The sequence below is a fragment of the Camelus bactrianus genome, chromosome 4, assembly GCF_048773025.1.
Source record: "Camelus bactrianus isolate YW-2024 breed Bactrian camel chromosome 4, ASM4877302v1, whole genome shotgun sequence".
In the NCBI taxonomy this organism is placed as follows: Eukaryota; Metazoa; Chordata; class Mammalia; order Artiodactyla; family Camelidae; genus Camelus; species Camelus bactrianus.
Genome location: NC_133542.1, coordinates 65,565,669 through 65,584,444, shown reverse-complemented (window position 1 = coordinate 65,584,444; position 18,776 = coordinate 65,565,669). Strand labels below are relative to the sequence as shown.

Below are 18,776 nucleotides of genomic sequence, written 5' to 3'. Positions count from 1 at the left end.
TTTTAAGTGTGATCCTTTCATCTAAACGTGTAGTTTAGTTCACTCCCGTTAAACGACCAAATGGGAACACAGAAAGGGTTCATGTGGCAGTTCAGGACAAAAATACGTTACCCTCATTCAGCACGTGGACAGAACAGGAAAATGTCCCTGAAGGATTTCAGTAATTGTGGACAGGCCAGGTTTTTAAGCATTTTGCTAATAAGACTTGCGAAAATGAAAACAATGTAAGTACAAAAGACACTACCAAGTCAATTTTTATTTTGAAAGTAGATGTTTTCTAGAACTTGGTGTATTAATAAATTTTATGCTATTTTCATTGTCTTTAATCAGTTATCCCAAATCTTAATGGTCCATCTCTAGCCAGTTTTTTAGGAATATAAACTGCAGTAGGTGGTGAGGGATTGCTCCCTGCTGTATGTACTGTATATAATAGTGTACCTTTCAGGGGCCTGGAAGGTCCTTGGGAATATTTTAAAACAACCTATTACATGTCATTTCATACACCACTTACCCATGGGACTAACTATATTGCTACACATCCTACTGTGACAGTAGTTGCTATTCTTGTTTTTAAATAATTATTCATAGACCATGGAGTTGAGCCATTATGGCAGTTCAAAAAATTTTTAAGTCTGAACACAATTTGAATATACCACTGGGTCAGATACTCCAAAGTACAAAGTTCTAATTTTCCACCAAAGAATTTTTGGTTAAGGAAAAGCACCTGAAGTATAATAGTTCTATAATAGGTATTTCCAAATGATAAATTCATTGATAGGCACAACATACTTCAACCTGCAGGCAAGGATGGAAAACCATTTTCTTGAAGGTAAAAATTTAACGGGTTTACTGTAGACATGTGAAGTGTAAAGTCAGACGACAGATCCAAACTTATTTTTATCTTTTATTTTCATATGAAAATAGATTTAAAAAATTCAAGAATAACTTTTGGCACTATAAATGAAGAGGGACTTAACGTACATTTTCCCCCTTTCTAATTAGAGATTTTACCAGCTTAGAGATGCAGATTTGCAGTTTATAGGTTCAAGTCAGCATTGGTTTTATGACAACACCTTTCAAAGATAAGAAACCCTCAGCTATCTAGGACCCTGGTTGAAATTGTATACAACTATTCCCATATGTACAAATGCAAACCCTGACGTTAATTGTACAAGTAGAATAAGCTACAGTGGGGTTTCAGCATCTGAATTCGCTGGATCTTGATAAAAACCAACTGGCATTCTAAGTACGAAGTTAGTGAGGTAGTAGGGAAGGTATTTCCTCATTTGCGCAAAAAAGTCGTCCTCATCTGGCTGAGCCATTCTTTTTCTGCAATAAGACAAAAATGTAGAAAGGATGCATTCTTGAAACAGTAAAAACAGGTCTTAACTAAATTAACAGAACTAAGTCATAGCATGATGGCTAATAGGTAAAATACATATTTGAGCACCTCTTGAAAAATGTTTTAAGATGAACCACTGTACGAAATTATCCAAAAGAAAAGTTAAAAGGTTACTTTCCTTAAGGCTACGTAAGCCAGAATTAGGATCTTCTAATTGAAAGTGCTAGTTAAAAGCTCTTTGTAACACGTACCCTGCGAGCAGGAAGCTGGGAATGGCATCAGTGTCGGTAACTGTCTAGTGGCTGTGACGGACCGTGTAGAACTTGGAAGGCGCTCTGACAAGAAGGAAGATAAAACATGAGGCTCAGAAGCCAGTCCCCTAACTCCAACCTAGTTCACTTTTATCCCACACAGACCTAGATTATGATCCCATAATCCAAAGTAATTCTAACAGACTCCTATTCTTTGTGCCTCATCTCCTAGTCTGGACCGTCTTACCTCCAAAGTCACCTACTCTTCAATGCCCTGACACATACTTCCTTAAGGCCTGCCATGAGACCCATGACAGTTTTGGCCTGTAACCAACTTGGGTCCCACTACAGAATGGCTTAAGGTAATCATACTCAATCTCGGCTTTGCTGCTAATGAGCTGTGTCTGTTAAAGACGCAACTGGCCTTGAATATTCCTATTACTCAACCGTACAACATACCGCTTTGAGGTAGACAGATTAGCCCCAAAGTCCTGGTTTTGTCTATTGCTGTGACCTTGACATCACTTTTCATTTCATGCAATTTCTTTATCTATATAGAGGGATAATTCTTACCTCCTAGGATGTAAAGATGAAATGAGGTAATACATGTAAAGTGTTTAGTGCACGCATATAGTAGGCCCCCCGAAATAGTAGCTCTCACCTGACAGTAATACTGTGCTCCTATTTAGCAATTCCATGAGTATATTTCATGTTTCTCTTGAATAATTATTAACCTTATCTAAGTCTCACACAGAAAACTTTTGTGAAATCCAGGGTTCTTTTTTAATAGACTCCGGGCTAAGAGTTCAAACTCTGTGTTCAAACTTTGCTGAGTCTTCGGCACAGCCAGTCCTCTTTCCCCAAGACACAGGGAGACGGACAGACTAAACTGGGACTTAGGTTGGCCTGAGTCTGAAACTCTTTATATTGACCAAGTAGAGGATAAGGAAATGCAAAAGTGGAAGACATTAATAGAATTACCTACATCCCTGACTGGGCATCCGGGCTCCAGTTCTATTCTATTTCCTAAGTCATCAGCTTATCCTCCTTACACATCTACCAACCGATGCGAGTTTCCTCAGGGACCATGAAAATACAAGGCTTTCCTGAGACAAGTTTCCAGAGATTTGAAAGTAGCCTTCATGTCCCAAGTTTCCTCTAGACTGTGGACCCCAAAGCTTTCAGATACTTTCCATGTGTCAATCAGACTCCTTGTGAAGAGCTTCTTCCTACCTGGCTTGGTCCAAGGTGAGAGTCCTCTGCAAGGGAAGATTCCATCTGAGACACACTGGGTGAGGACGTGGAATCTACAGATGTGCTGGTGACCAATTCCCCCAAGGCGTCGACTTGTCTCCTCAAGCTGTGTAAGGTGCCCTCTGTCTGCCGCTTCCCTTTGCTTAACACTTCCGCCTGCTTGGACATACAGTGTCGAAGTTGGGCCTGAAAGTGTTAGGGTAAAACTTAGGGTGTTACTGAGAATGTACCAGAACTCATAGCTCCCTCGTGTTTAACACTGGAAAGGCAAATCTGACTATTAGCAAATAGGAATGGCTGCTGAAAATGCGCATTCTTAAAAAAAGGAAAAAAGAAAGGAGGGGGTGCCAGATGGCTGCTCTCAGTGTGCGTGAACTCTCAGCACTCTGTGTTGTCATTTACTGGGCCTTTTACTCAGCCTGTTCTCTCTGCTGTCACAACGCTTCGGATTTCTGCATCCCTGGCCTCCCCATTAAGTTACTACCTCATCTCTCTCTTTTCTGCCCAGACTTAGAAGACTGGCTTATACTTGGTACCTTCAGAGTCTCTCACAATGTATGTAATCCTCATCCCCACACTGCCTTCTGGCTTCCCTGCTGTGCCTCTGAAGTGATTCTCTTATTCAAGTTGACAGCAAGTGCTGCCCAGCAGACCCTCCTGTGACGGCAATGCTCTGCATCTGTCCTGCCCACTGTAATAGCCACTAGTCACGTGTGGCTTTTGAGCACTTGAGACGTGGTAACTGAGGAACTGAATTTCTAACCTGATTTAATTATAACGAATTCACATTCGAACAGCCACATGTGGCTGGAGGCTATCTGATGTTGAGGGCCTCCACTCACTCAATGCTGCACGTGGCTCCCCCAGCCCACGCTGCGTGTGGCCAGTCTCCAAAGGTGCATTCTGTCCTCTCTTATTCTACCTCACGTTTTTCAACTCCTAGCTACACTCTTAACCTCCAAATGTTTAGGTCGACATTGACCATTACATCCTAGACACCGACTTTCAGCTGCCCACGGACAGGTATCCTTCCCTTTAAACTCAACATGTTCTGAGCCAAACAACTTCCTGCCTGACACCTAAGCCTGCTTTCCCAGTGTTCCCGATCCTTCCCCCAACCGCTGGCCTGGGAGCTCCTTACTTTTATCATTATACCTCTATTTCCTGTCCCTAATACTAAGGTCCTGTCAGTTTTAGTTGCAGCAAAGCAGCATTATTCACAGTAAAGAGAACCAGGCTTAACACCAGAACTCATGGTTTGAAATACTGACCCTGCCATTTACTAACTATGTGAGGCCAACTTCTCTGAGCTTCGAACATGTCATCTATGGCACTGCCATGAGAGCGGCAACAGAGCGAATGTGACAGCAGTGTGCGAATGTAAGCGGTCTCCCCCTCCCTCCTCGAGGTGCCAAGTATCTCAGAGTGTATTTTTGTTGAAGGGCAACCTTGAGACGATCTTCACGGTGACGCAGCTTCTCTCGGAGTGCTTCTCCACGCCAGTGTTCATCCTTTTCCAGAGGGAAAGGGAAACATTAAAGAGTCACCGACCACCCCTACCCGTAACCCACCCGCCTTTCCCGCCCTCCCCTCTCCCCATCCTCAAGTCCATGTTTAGCTTATCTGGGGGAGCTGGGGACCAGATTATCCTCTGCGAAGTCCAGAGAATAGCCGGATAAACCCTTACCATTATGTGAACATGAGACAAATTCAGTTTTTCTTCAAAAGGTGATGGTCTCTCACTGATAGTGAATGGAAAGTTCTCTTTCAAGCTTTCCAGCCCTCCTTCTAGGTTCTCGTTCCTTTCCAAAATAGCTTCCAGATCTGCTGGTAGTTCTGGAAGAAACTGGTTAAGATTCTTCAGGCTGGTTCTGATCTCATCTTTCACTTCGGATTTAAGTGCCCTCATTGCTTCACTGATTTCCATTTGTCTTCTTTCCAGATCCTTTTGGTTTGCCATCTGAAGAGTGAGAGTCAAACACCACTGGGTAAAGTTCAAGACTTACTTGGAACTGAACTGTTTAATTATTAATGTTTTAAATGTAATGTTTTAAATATATATGTATTTTAAAACCTACAAATGTTAATTCCTGTGATTAAAACTATAAAAGCTTGTGATTTTTCAACTACTCAAACATCTATAAGCTATCAAATAAATGACTCTACTGGCATTTTGATTGGAGCAGCTCCCACTTAGAAAGCGTGGGCACTGTGTTCCTTGAAGGCGCTTTACTCTATAGAAGCCAGTCTCTCTGGAGCCAGACAGAGCTGGGGTCCAGTCTCATCTCCAGCAAACATTACCAGTATGACTGAGGGAGTTAGCTAACTTCTCAACCTCTGTTACCTCACTCAGACATAAAGATAATACCCTGCGTGCAGAAATGCGAGAACCAGGTGATAATTTACATGAAGCACTTCAGTGGTACCCAAATGAGAAAGGGGCCATTTACTGAAACAAAGCATGAGTGATCTTGTACAGGTAAATGCTGGAAGGGGCCTTAGAAAAGAGCTGGTCAAATGTTTTCATTTTATAGGTGAAGAACTTGGTGGTTTGGGCAGACTAGAGGTTTCCTCAGGAGTTAGGGCCTGTTTCATACCTGAGATGACCCCATGTGGCTCCCTCCGTAAGTGCTTAGTGAAGATATTACAGTCATACCTACTGCCAACTGCCCTTCCAAGTCTGCAGAGGCTTGGAGCCTTTAAATAAGTTTTTTTTTTCTTTTTTTTTTTTTTTAACCAAAGGGTGTGTGTGTGTCAGGGATGGAGGGCGGTTAAAGGCACAGATGAAACTGAATGGCCACATGAGGTCATCTAAAGGACAAGTGTAGCAGGGTCAAGCGGGTGGCCACAGTGGTCGAACGAGAGAGTTCAGGAGTGGCGAGCCACTGACGCTGGCCAAGGGACACCAGGGGCGCCTGGGATGAGACTCTCCGCCCTGTGTGAGCTGCTCTCCCTCCCTCCGCCTGGCTGCACACGGGCTAGCCAAGGTTTCCCCTGGGGTCATTTCTTCCTTTCCCTGGGGGTTTGGCTCTTACACACCTGCTTCTGGCATAAAATCTCGTATTTCCATACAGTTCTTTGGGACGTGATAAAATTTTATGCTGAAGAACTGCCAGTTTTTTTTTTTTCAGAAATTAACATAGAAAGCTTGTTGAACTGAGGGGAATTTTAAAAGTAAACAAATCCTTTTTTCCTCATGGAGATGCATTTCTAAATTTCAATACTAGAAAAACAGATTTGGTTAATTAGCTTTTCACAGAGAAATACTCCTTTAAAAAGAGCTATTTAAGAAATAGGAAGTAAGCTCTGCCGAGCCCCACGGGGCTGCGGGCGCACCTGTCTCTTGAGCTCCGCGTACTCCTGCTGCATCTGGCTGAGCTCCTTCATCAGGCGCCTGGCCCGCGCGTGGTTGTCCTGGGCCACCTGCTCGATGGTTGCCATTTCCTTCTGCATGCTGCTGTTCTCTTGCTTTTGCTCCTAGCACGGGGCAGAAAAATGACCCTGGGGCCCAGCACGTGGAAGTGTGTGGTGCTGGCTTACACACTCACCAGCTCTGACTTCATGTCCCATCGGGGCTCCAGCTGTAAAGTGGGAATAATCTACCTGCCTTCCCTAGCAGCTGTGGTTCGGCTGGGAGTAAACACGTGGTCAGTCTGTTAGCCTGAAGCCTGAATCCTGGATCGGCAGCGTTACCATTGATACAGGTTACTTTCCCTTTCTGAGCCTCCATTAATTGTCCGTGAAATGGGAACGATGCTCAGCATCACAGTGTTCCTGGGAGGATTAAAATCTAGACATCTATGTACCACCTTTACAATCATGTTGCCTATCGCTCTGTGGGAAACACACATGGTTGGAAAGTACCATGTATACAGCAGAGCTACAGAGGGTGTCAATTCCTGAGAGGGTGTAAGAAAAATTCATTCCTGCGACAGTCCCTATTGCTGTCTGTAGGCCTCCACCCACCATAAACTTTCTGAACTCATCTGAGCACCACCTCCCAAAATGTATTTCAGGGATAAAAGCATGACAGATTGGGCTTCCTGGTTTTACAATAATGGTTAATTAAAGCCAATTTTGACCGAAAAGGGCAGAATGAGAAAAATCTGTAAGCATGGACTGCAGCTGGGTAATAATGTCTTCAGAAGCTTTCCCTCCCCCACACCCCTCCACCCTGCCAGGGAAGGCGTGAGCAGAGGCTGGCTCGCTCAGGGTGCTCTCTGCTCTGTGCTGACACCGTCTGTGCACAGGCTCACCGTTGCAGCCGCACAGACAGCTCCTCCAGGGCTGCAGCCCAGATTCAGGCAAAATCTACCATCAGCTTCAAGAACAAATTATGCATAAATGCACCAAAAACAGCAGCTGGGTTAGGGACTGCGTTGACAGGTAATTTATTTTCTCTACACTGAAGCAGTGTTTTAGTTTAAAGATTTAAGTGCATCATTTCCTCACAAACTGCCAGGGCAGGAGGTACTCACCAGAAGGTTCTTCTCCAGCTGGCTCCGCTGGATCTTGAGTGCTTCCTTCAGGCTGGCAACCTGCTTCTCGGCTTTCTTTCTTTCTGCCAAGAACTGGTTCCGCAAGAGGCTGAAGTCTGCCCTCATAGAGTCCGTCTCTTTCTGGAGAGCCAGCAGCTCACCTGACTTTTCCACTAACTGCTGCTCCCGTTCTGAAAGCTGTCGTTCTAAAATGAGTGTTTTTAGTAGTTTAGCCTGAGGCCCTGGGCTGGCGGACCGGGTGGGGGGCAGACTGCACAACAACAGGGCACCCACTCAGGCACTTTTCTCCTTCTCTCAGTCTTCCAAGTCTCCCCTGACCCACACCAGAGGCCCAGAAAAAGGCCCAGGTAAGGGTGCCTCTTGATATAACCGGTTCCTGGAGGGCCCGATTCCAAAGTGACAAACAGGTACTGTCTTCCCCTTCGAATCTCGGAGACCAAAGAGAGTAAACAGCACCAATTCTGAGGTGCAGGGAACACAGAACAGACTGATGAAATGTTTTTATAAACCTGATTTGAATAAAGGGAAGTACACCAGTATTTCTTCTTCATGGGAGGCAGCACAGTGCAAAGAACACAGGACTGGGAACGGCATGAGCCCTATTCTCTGCAGAAGGAACCTGTCCCCTGGTTCAGTGGGAATCATGCATGCACACACCTAGTGCAGAGTGAGGACTCAACAAAGAACGCTTATACATAACAGGGACATTTAAAACAGACTTTTCTAATCACTCTCTTTAGAGCCACACCCTGCCCAGATTTCACTCTTCTCCCCTCTGGCATGGTGAGTGAGACTCAGCGTATTTGTTAAATTTCATTTTCATAATGAATTGGTTGGGTCTGATGTATCAAGAGTTCCCAGGGGAAAAAGGAATAATAACATTTTCAGATCCCAAGTCCACTGGGTTCACTCAGGGGAGAACGACATTTTCTGAACATTATTAAAACCTGAAGCCTAAGTAAAAGAAAACTCATTTATTGATGTGAGAAACATCACTCACCCTGGATTCCCAAGTCAATGTCAGTTGCGTGTTGCTCAAGAGAGCAAGCAGACCCAAAGGCCAACACCTGTATCTTAGCACCATTCACTATGTCAGATTTGGGCAAAAGTAGAATTGCTAATGTGTTTTTTTGACTGGCTGAGATGACATGGATCATTGCTCCCAAAGCTCAAAATTAATGCACATTATAGAAAGCCTTTAGAGCACCTTTTGGCACTTCTCTGCCTGAATGTCCCACTTCCTTGAGACCGCATTCTTGAAGGCAGGAATACAGTAAAGTAAAAAGACCTGACAGTCTCGGGATCAAGTCCCTTCTCCAAGCAGACAAATTCCCTTCGTCCCTCTGAGCCTGTGTCCTCACCTCACACAGGCTGGGAGGGTCAGACGAGGGTCTGTTTCCCGCTGTGCAGGTCCTGCCTCCTGCCCGGGCTATGGCTGGGGCCTGGGGCTCCTTCACACGTTTACAAAGACAATCAGCAGATCCCACCCACCCCCGCCCTGGTGCAGGGTTCCAGAATACTCACGGGTTTGGGAGAGCTTCTTCTCTAGGGTCTCACCCCACCTTTCCTCTTCCTGCAGAGCCTGGATGCGCTCTTCCGCCACCAACACCTTGGTGAGCACCTCGTCTAGTTTGCTTTTCTGGTCTGTTATTTCCTTTTCCAGCTGGTGCTGCTGCTCCTTCAGTGTCACTCTGTTGGCTTCTAATTTTTTTTCTTCACCTTCTCTCTCTTTTTGGAGTCTTTGAAACACCTTAATAGAGAACAACCTCAGTTAATCATAAAATAACAAAGAGTGTCCTGAGGGAATGTTCACGAACACTAAAGAGATTCCAGTTGAAGAGAAAGTAGAAAGCAGCCCACGGTGAGAGTGCGTACTCTTTACGAAGGTCATCAAGCAGGGACTGGAGAACTATCTGGCCAGTGTGTGAGGAGGGGATTCAACAGGAAATGACACGTGGCCATCAAGACTCTTTATGGGACCATAAATATTAACACCAAGGGTGTCAAAGAGTTGATGTCAAATCCCCCCTGGTCACCCAGGGCAGTTAAGGGAAGCTAGACCCAAGGAGGACGCTTCTCAGCAGCTTTCTGCCAGGGGAAAGTGCTCGCAGGCGCCACGGCATCTCCTGTTACAGAAAACCATCGATGCGCGGTACCCTCTCTTGCTGGGCCAGTTTGGCCTGCTTTTCTTCAGTCTCGCTCTGAAGCACTTGCAGCTGCTGTTGTCTTGCTTCCTCTTCCTTCTGGCAGACTTCCAGCCGCCTTCCCGACTCACTCACGTCCTTCTGGAGCCTGGTCTGCTCACTGAGCAGTGCGGCCTGACGCTCGCTGGCGCGGAGCAGGTCCTTCAGGTGAAAAAACAAATTACAACTACTCACAAAACCACCTTCACTGAGGTCGCCAGTGCCACACCAGCGCCTACTACGTCTGAAAAATGAGAAGCAGAGAAGTTCCATACCCTCTATTATTTCAACAAACATACAAAAGCACTCAGAACTTATTTTAATCACTGGCCTCCCTTTTTTAGTACCTAAAAAAATGAGATGAGAGAAGATGTCAGAACCTCAGGAACAGACTCCGTCCCTCTGAGCTTTAGCTGTTTGTCACTGAGGTGGGAATAAACAACACCCCTCCCCCACCGCCCTTACAGGATTGCTAAGATTAAGAAAAGCTGTGAATAAGCCTTAATTCTGATTGAAAATGAACCTAATGTCATGGGTTTTTTTTTAACTATTTGAAATATTTATACAGGTTAAAAAACTCAGAAAACAACAAATACTTCTTTCTTCAAGGAACCCAAATAAATTATTTTTGTACAAGTTAGCATATTTCTAACAACACAAAAAATATTCGTAAGAATCTGTGTAAGACTTTTTAAAAGATAGAATACTTTAAGTTTCATGTATCTTAGAAACACAGAATCTTAAAAGTAGAAAAGGAAGAGTTCAGATGTTTAAACCAACCTCCAATTTACACAGTGGAAACCTAAGCCCAGAACTTGCTTGATGTTCTTTGAAATTCAAACTGCAGCACTGACCTCACAGGGCCACACTGAATTACCTAAGATCATCAGATTTTATAAGGGTGAGGAATCTGCTCTGCTCAACACCCGACAAGATGCAGGCCGAGCTCTGGCCATACTCTGCAGTTCAGTGAGTGATCAAATCAAACCCCAGCCTCCGCAGGCTGCATCAGTGCCCTGGATGAGAGCTGATCCCTCTGGTCCCTGAAGCCCCACAGCGGCTGCCGAGGGCCTGGTGGGCTCTTCCAGCCATCACCTTACTCATTAGCTTGGAGTAAAATGTTGTTTAAATCAAGAGTTTTAGGGCTAAAATAAACTAGAAAATCACTGCTCTGCATCAAAATCTGTGTGTGTATTATATTTGTGCTATAGAAATGGCTTTAGGGGACCTGGTATGACAAGGAAGTGGCCTGATTGGTTTGTTACTTCAACCACCTGCCTGCACGCCTGCAGGATTCTACCAGAAGACCACACGTGCCAGGCTTACCTGCTTCGCTAGGTTCAGACGGTCTTGGACCTCAGCTAGCTCCCCCTGTAATGAGTTGACTGCTTCTCGCTTTTCTACAGAGATAACATTTACATAAAATAAGAAATACATACATATACGTTTTCTAGATTTCCACCGGCACCCTCCCCGAAGTAGCGTGGAAGTGAACTTATACTTACTTCCCTTAAATGTATGGCTAGACCACCCTACCTTGTTAAAGGCCAGAGGAGAAGCCCATAAACAAGTCAGATCTGGGCTCGGAGACCATGTTTTTAAAGACTAACATGTTCAAAACTCACAATAAAAAAATTTACAGATAATACAAAGTGTTGATGAGGTACGTGATTTAAAAGCAGGTACCTTTTACACTGCAAGTAGAAATGGAAATCTGGCACAACCTTTCAGGAAGACAATTTGGGAATAAACTTCACATGTACACTGGTTTTGTCACTAGCTGTGTGAGCTTGAGCAAGTCACTTCTTGCTTAATCAAGTCACAAGGAAACTAAGCTTAAGCTGTCACCTTATCTGGAAATGGGTGAAATCATAGTTGTTATTTCATAAAAATGTTACAAGGATTAAGTGACAAGATGCATATAAAACATTTGCATCATGCCTAGGACATAGTAAGTGCTCAACAAGTATACTGTTAGCTAGAATTTGTAACTGCTCCTAAATAAACAAACATGAGGGTTTATAAAGACTTGGTAATGAAGATGTTACTTGCATCTTTGTTTTTGTTTTCAAAACTATACACACACCTCCCCCAAGGAAAAGTCTGGAAGGATGTGCACTAAATTGATAACACAAATTATCTTAAGGACTGAGGTCAACAGTCATTTTTATCTTATTGTTTGGCTATGTTTTAAAATCGTTCTCTAAAGAATATGAATTTTTTTTAAAGTTTTATTGAGATAAAACTCACATGCCATGTATTTCACCCATTTAACATACACAATTTCATGGCTTTTAGTACATTAACAGAGTTGTGCAACCATCACCATGTCTAGTTTTAGAACATTTTTGTCACTTCTAAAAGAAACCCCATGCCCTTTAGCATGAATTATTTCTGTAATGAGAAAGCAAACAGTTTAAAAAAGGAATCCAGCGAAAGGAAGAAAGTCACCCCTCTCCGGCTGTCCCGCCTCATACCTTGGAGCTGCTGCTGCATTGCTGCAATGTCTTTGTGCAGCGAGAGTTTGCTCATGTTTAGCTGGTCTAGTTCCTGCTGCAGTTTTCTGACATCCAATTCCAGCTTTTCTAAGTCTGATTGCTTTGTTTTGCTATTCTCTTCTGTAGCTGCTAAAACCCTATAAAACAGGCAGAGAGTAAGTTATAATCTAATAGAAAATGTCCATGCACACACACTAGACAACGAAGGAACACTTATGCTTTCACATCGTAGACATGGAGCCTGAATGATAAATATTAACAAAACGGAAGGCTCTGCAACTCATTTTTAAAAGAAATCTGATTTTCAGCTTTCCGATTAGAACATTTTTCAAAAAGTGACTCACTAAATTGAAGCTTCATGAAAACCAGGGATAAAAACATGGATAGCACTTAGAATTTCCAAAATCCGAGTGATTTAAATGGATCACTAACTTTTGATTAGTGAAAAGGCAGGAAACACCACTGTACATATAATAGGATTTGTCCAAAACCCAGATACGCATAAGCATGCATTCCTTTATGTGAATGGAGTCATACAGTAAGGACTGGTTTTTGTCTGGCTTCTTTCACGAGCATAATTACTTTGAGACTCATCCATCTGCTGTGTGTATCAACACTCCACTCCTTTTTTTGCTGAGTAGTATTCTATGGTATGGATATTCTATAATTTGTCAATCCATTCACCAGCTGATGGGCATTCAGATTGTTTCCAGTTTTTGGCTATTGCAAATAAAACTGTCATGAACATCAGTGTACGGTTTTTGCACAGATACATACTTTCATCTCTAGGTATGGAAAAGCTAGAACTTCTGGGAGATGTATACTTGAATTTTTAAGTAACCATCAAACTATTTTCCAAAGTGGTCTTACTAACATTTTATACTCCCACCAATTCACATGAAAGTTCCTCACAAGAATTTGGTATGGTCAGTGTTTAATTTTAGCTATTCTGATAGGTGTGTAATGGTATTTCATTGTGGGTTTTTTCCCCACTGTGGCTTTCATCTGCATTTCCCTAATGGTTAATGATGTTGAGCATCTCTTCATGTGCTTATTTGCCATCCATATATCTTCTTAAATGTCTGTTCAAATCTTTAGTTCATTTGAAAATTGGGTTGTTCATTTTATTGAGTTCTGAGAGTTCATTTATCTCTACCTCTATCTTTCTATCTATATATATCTATCTCCTGGGTGGGTACAGGTCCTTTATCAGATACATGGTTGCGAAGGTTTCCCTCCAAGTCTGTGAGATGTCTTTTCATGATCTCAACAGTGACTCAAGAGGAGCAGAAGTTTTAAATTTTGATGAAGTCCAATTTTATCAATTTACTCTTTTCAGTGTCTTATCTAAGAAATTTTTGTCTAGCCTCAGGTCACAAACTTCTTCCCCATATTTTTTCCTAGAAGTTTTATATTTTGGTTTTACGTTTATGTTTACGGTCCATTTTAAGTTAATTTTTATGGGTAATGTGGAGTATGGATCTTTTTGGGGGGGGGGGTTGGATATGCAGTGCTTTCAGCAACATTTTTTGGAAAGACCATCTTTTCTCTACTTTGCATCTTCGTCCAAATCAGTTGTATATATATTTGTGAGTTTACTTGTAGACTTTCTGTTCTGTTCCACTGATCTATCTGTCTATCTTTATAGCAATACCAGTGTTTTGATTACCACAGCTGTACACTGTCTTGAAATCAGGTAGAGTTAGCCCTAAACTTCCGTCTTTCTTCTTCAAAGTTGTTTTGGTGTCATATCTTAGAATTTTTAGATTCTTTTCCAGGTCCTCTGAATTTCAGTATGAATTTCAGAATCAGATGTTCAGTTTCTATTTTAAAAGCCTGTTGGGATTTTGACTGTGATTGTTTTGAACCTATAGATCAATTTGATGAAAACTGAATCTTAACAATATTGTCTGTCTACTCACAAATAAGGCATCTCTTTCCATTTATTCCTATCTTCCAGCGTGTATTATTTTACTTAAAAAAAAAATCACAATAGGATATTTTAAAACATGCCTGGGGGGAGAAACCTAAAATGAAAAACCTAAAAGGAAACTCCAAAATATTCTTGGTGAACTGTATCATGATACTGAGTTTGTGGTGTATTTTGTATTTTTTTTTTGCCTTTTCTCAATTTTCTGATTTTTTAAATACTGTGTTTATAATAACTTAACCTTCCAGAAAGGCTCCTGCAAGCCTACTTGCTCCTGCTCTCACCGTTTGGTTTGTGCCAACTTCTTCTCCCAGCTGTCACACTTCTCTTCCAGATCTTCCTTCTCTTTGCACAAAGACTCAACACACAATTGCAATGCTCGGGTCTCAGCGGTTACTCGCTCTACTTCTCGCTTGTCCCTCTCTAGGAGCTGCTTCTGCCACTCTATCTCCCCTTGCTGTCGCAGGGCTGTCTGCTGCAAATTCTCCAACTCTAGTTTCTCCTAAAGCAGATAAAAGAGGACTCAGGCACGCTAGCAGAAGGCTGCAGCTTGCTGTGGGCAAGAACAGCTTTGCTTATTACCTCCAGCACTTCCACCTGAGTCTTCTCCAACTCAGACACTTTCTGGTCATGTTGTAGCTTCAAACCTTGTAGCTCATTGTTTTCAAGTTGCAACATGTCCAGAATATTCTTTAGTTCTAACAGAAATAAAGCATGGTCCACACTATTAAATGAATGTGGAAACATTTACAAAATGAAACAGAAAGTAATGCTATTAGCTGATACAAGAAACAACAGATAATCAAAAAATACTTGTTGTGCTGAATTAATGGAGCTAATTAATTGTACTTTTAATGAAAAAATCCTTTAAAAGTACTGTGAAACATTAATTTGTTAAAAACATTTAAACAAAACATTTAATGAAGATCTGGTTCTAAAAGCACTTAACCTGCCTAAAATAATTTAAATCAAAATAAACAGGAAAAACTAAAATCTATCAGCTGAGATTTATACAATTAGATTAAAAAATATTAACCAGTTTTTCTGATTACAAAAATATTTGCTTATTATAGAAAATTTGGAAAAAAGTATCCAAGAAAAAAATGAATACCCATCACTATCCTACCAGCCAAAGACAATCGCTATGCAACAGCATTTTGATGTGTTTCCTTCCAGGAGCTCACACGTGCATGTGCACACACACACACACACACACACACACACACTCCTGAAAATAAACTGGGACTATACCCTATATTCAGTTTTTATCTCTTTTTCATTCTCTCATCAGCATTTTTGCATGTCATTAAATGCCAAAATATGGTTTTTAAATTGGTCATGTTTCCAAATTATGTCATTATAAATTCTGCTGCAAGTAACTGACTCAGTCAGCTTAATTTGTGAAAAAAAGGAAATAAAGATTTATTTCTTAAAAAACAAAAAGAAATAAACATCGCTGCAATGTGCATAAATGCTTGTCCTCTCGAGATAAACAGAAATGGGCTACCTGGTTTAACAGGTATGAATTTTAAGGGCCGTACAGCACTAGGGGCTGCTCCAATTCATACTTCAATCAACAGCCCCAAGTGCACTTCTTTCATCACACCCAGGGCAGCAATGAATATGATTATTTTGCTTTTAATCGACTTGAATGGCAGAAAATATCATATTCCTTTTACACGCAAAAGCTTTTCTTTGATTAGTAAGTAATAAGATTAAACTTTAAAAGTTTACTTGACCATTTGTATTTTTTTCTGTTACCTGGAATATAGACATTTCCAAACTTTGTATCTTTGTTTTCCTTTAAACTTACCCGTTTTATGTTTAGACATTTGCCCTAAAACTACCTGAAGATTTTCTTCCTCTTTTTCAATTTCCTGCTTTATAAGTGAAAGTTGAGTTTTTTTCTCACTAATCTGGACATTCAGTTCTCCTTTCTGAAAACTGAGTTCTTCCAAAAGAGATTTTACTTCCTGTGCAAAAAAAAAAAAAAAAAAAGTCAACCTATCTCCACTAAATTATGAATGGAAATTACTTTAAAATCATTCTGTTACTGTTTCATTTCACAGCAATTTTCATTTGGAAACAAGCTCATTTTTTGTGTTTTATGTCAAGAGCAGCAATATATTTTACACTAACATATTTTAGTATAACAGAAGTAAGACAGTAACATACTATCTTCATTTAAAATGTATGTGCAGTGTTTACTATGAGCAAGGCGATGTGTTATAGAGAAAAAAGGCTGATTCAGATACCTCTCCTGCCCTCAAGGGGCTTAGCACCCTGTGGGGAAGTAAGGCAGGGAACATAAACAAGATCACGGAAGGCTAGATGCCCCAGGAAATGTGCAGAGTGCTGCCAACTCAGAAGTGAGAGAAACACATTCTAGGGTAAAGGAAAAATTGAAGAAGTCTTCTTAGTGACATGAAGCTGGACCACGAAAATTGGGTTGCATCTGGACATTCCCAGAAAGAGAATTCCTGGACAAGAAATGGTATGAAAAAGGCACAGAGGCAGAAAACCTTGGGCATGTCCAGAAAACAATATGGGGAAAGAGCTACACATGGCAGCCACAGCATGGATACATAACACAACACCAACCTGATGTTACAGAGGAGTCAAGATTTAGGAATTTATATTTGAAATGAAAATATCTCAAAACAAATCTATAGCACTATCCTAGGACTCTTAAGAGAAACTACTGAAAAACGTACCCTAATGTGATTGTACTTCTCAGTGACTTCAGTTTCTCCCAGTCTCAACGCTTCCTGGAGGTCAGCTTTGGCCTGGACCATGCTTCCCTGGAGCAGATGCAGCTCCTCCCTTTTTTGCCCTAACTGTCTGTCCAAGACAGCCATCTCCTGCTGCTGACCCGCCACCTGCATTAAAGGAAATGAAAGAATGCAAAGCTTGACAAAGTGCTGAGATGGAGGATAAGAATATTTAGTCCAGCTAAAGGTTGTGCGGGGAAATTATTCCTAGCTGCAAGAGTCAGGAAGGCCAGGCTGGAGGTGCAGGCATAAAATGCCTAAGTAAGGCCTTGAGCTCACATACGTAAAAACACTCAAATCACAGCAAAAACAACAATGTGATAATAGCGACTATCCCTCAGGTTATGGTTTTCAAAGAACTTTCAGATCTGCACCTTATTCCAGCTGACAACTACCTTGGCAATGGAAGTTAGGCAGGGATTTTACAGAATTACTCATTCCGTAAATTTAAAACTTACAATTTTGAGGGCAATACATATTCATTTATAGAAAAGCAGAAAACGCAGACGTGCAAAGGAAGAAAACAGAAAATACTGAAATCCCCCCTTACCAGATGACCGCTTTTGTACTTTGCTGTAAGACTAAAACTTCAAACACAAATGTTCATAAACACATTTAACATAAATAATCCGAGTGTATCCTGTTTTGAGACTCACTTGTTTTATTCAATAGCATATTATACTGAGTTGAGATTCAAACTGGGTTGGAGTCTTAACCACTAGGATACATCACCTCATTTAATGCTTTGTAATTTATTATGTATTTTCCAGTCTTTTCCACAGTCCAACGTGTATTACTTTTTACAACCATAACATGAATGTAGGTTTCAAAGCAGGTGAACTGGTTTTTCAAGGTGTCTGCTGCCATACCTGGCTTTTCAGCTTTTCCAGCTCCGCTCTCTTGGCCTGCAGGAGGGTCTCCGACTCATGAAGCACCTGCAGGTGGTGATCCTCAGTGCGTTCTGCAGTCTCGATGTCTTTCTGCAGCTTCTGCAGCCTGCAAAGCAGGGGCAGTGCTAGAGCAGGCAGGAAGGGAGACAGAGCTCCGTGAAGCCCTACAGAGGCCATACTTACTCTTCTGTCAGTTTCTCCTTCTTCTTGTTTAGACACTGGAAGTCTGAGTCTTTTGCTGCAACTACTTTGTTTATCTCTTTCAAGATTTCTTCTTGCTCGATTTTGTGCTGTTCCAAATCCTTTGTGTCAGCCTGGAGCAATCTAAAACACATTGCTTTATTTCCCTCAGGCTCCTTAGACTTAACATGCATTACTCACCATAAAGCAATTATCATCCTCTGGAATCAAACTTCTCATTCATCTCACTGAATACACCGATGGCTGAGGGATTCCACCCACCTGAGCTGCTGATCAGCCTTGACAAGGTTGACCGCAGTTTCCTGAGCTCTCCTTTCTAGCTCTTCAGCATCTTTCTCAGTTTGCAGTAAGTTTCTCTTGGCATCAGTGAACTTTTCAACAGCATTTTTTGCCTAGAAAAGAAACTGTCATTAAAAGCAATTCAGTTACAATACTCTCTCATAGCTACTGGTAGTGTAAACTGGTACAACTCCTCTGGAAGAACAACAAGGCAATACAGAAAGACTGATAAAGAATGTTCATTCATTTTGAGTCTCCAATTTTCAGAAAAGAATTCAGAAGAATTATTACCCAAGAAATGCTCATTGTATACTGAAATAATATAAGATTTGACAAATAATAGATTCAGTAAGTGAGAATGCATCAACGCAACAGAATACTATGTAGCCTTTAAAATAAGATGGCAATGTAGAAACATGGAAGAATGCTAATTACACACTGTTGGCTGAAAAAAATAAATTTAAAATGGTACAAGCACGATAAGAACAACTATGTAAAACTGTATCTTGTCAACAAAGACAGAAAGGCTACAAAAAAATTAAAACAGTCATTTGACGGTGGTGAGACAGTAGAGGATCTTTTACTTAAAAATGATCTGTAATATTATTACATTATTTTTTCCAATTGAAAATATCTACAAGTGTCAATCAAGTGATTTTTATCAATATTCCCTCCACA

General features: G+C 41.5%; 1 protein-coding gene across 8 annotated transcripts in view; it reads right to left on the bottom strand.

Annotated features, from left to right (window-relative positions):
* Positions 1-1,593: 1,593 nt before the first annotated feature.
* Positions 1,594-18,776, bottom strand: part of CNTRL (centriolin) — a 75,754-nt gene continuing 58,571 nt past the window's right edge. For all 8 annotated transcript variants that reach the window (XM_074362134.1, XM_074362137.1, XM_074362140.1 and 5 more), the window contains 17 exons: positions 18,081-18,211; positions 17,802-17,942; positions 17,598-17,724; positions 16,672-16,836; positions 15,771-15,930; positions 14,540-14,655; positions 14,242-14,459; positions 12,007-12,164; positions 10,856-10,929; positions 9,503-9,691; positions 8,871-9,096; positions 7,326-7,531; positions 6,184-6,324; positions 4,535-4,807; positions 4,296-4,358; positions 2,827-3,033; positions 1,594-1,677 (listed from right to left, as the gene is read on the bottom strand). In XM_074362134.1, coding sequence (XP_074218235.1) covers positions 1,621-1,677; positions 2,827-3,033; positions 4,296-4,358; positions 4,535-4,807; positions 6,184-6,324; positions 7,326-7,531; positions 8,871-9,096; positions 9,503-9,691; positions 10,856-10,929; positions 12,007-12,164; positions 14,242-14,459; positions 14,540-14,655; positions 15,771-15,930; positions 16,672-16,836; positions 17,598-17,724; positions 17,802-17,942; positions 18,081-18,211 — 2,652 coding nt within the window. In that variant the 3' untranslated portion in view covers positions 1,594-1,620. The remainder of the gene's footprint in view (positions 1,678-2,826; positions 3,034-4,295; positions 4,359-4,534; positions 4,808-6,183; positions 6,325-7,325; positions 7,532-8,870; positions 9,097-9,502; positions 9,692-10,855; positions 10,930-12,006; positions 12,165-14,241; positions 14,460-14,539; positions 14,656-15,770; positions 15,931-16,671; positions 16,837-17,597; positions 17,725-17,801; positions 17,943-18,080; positions 18,212-18,776) is intronic.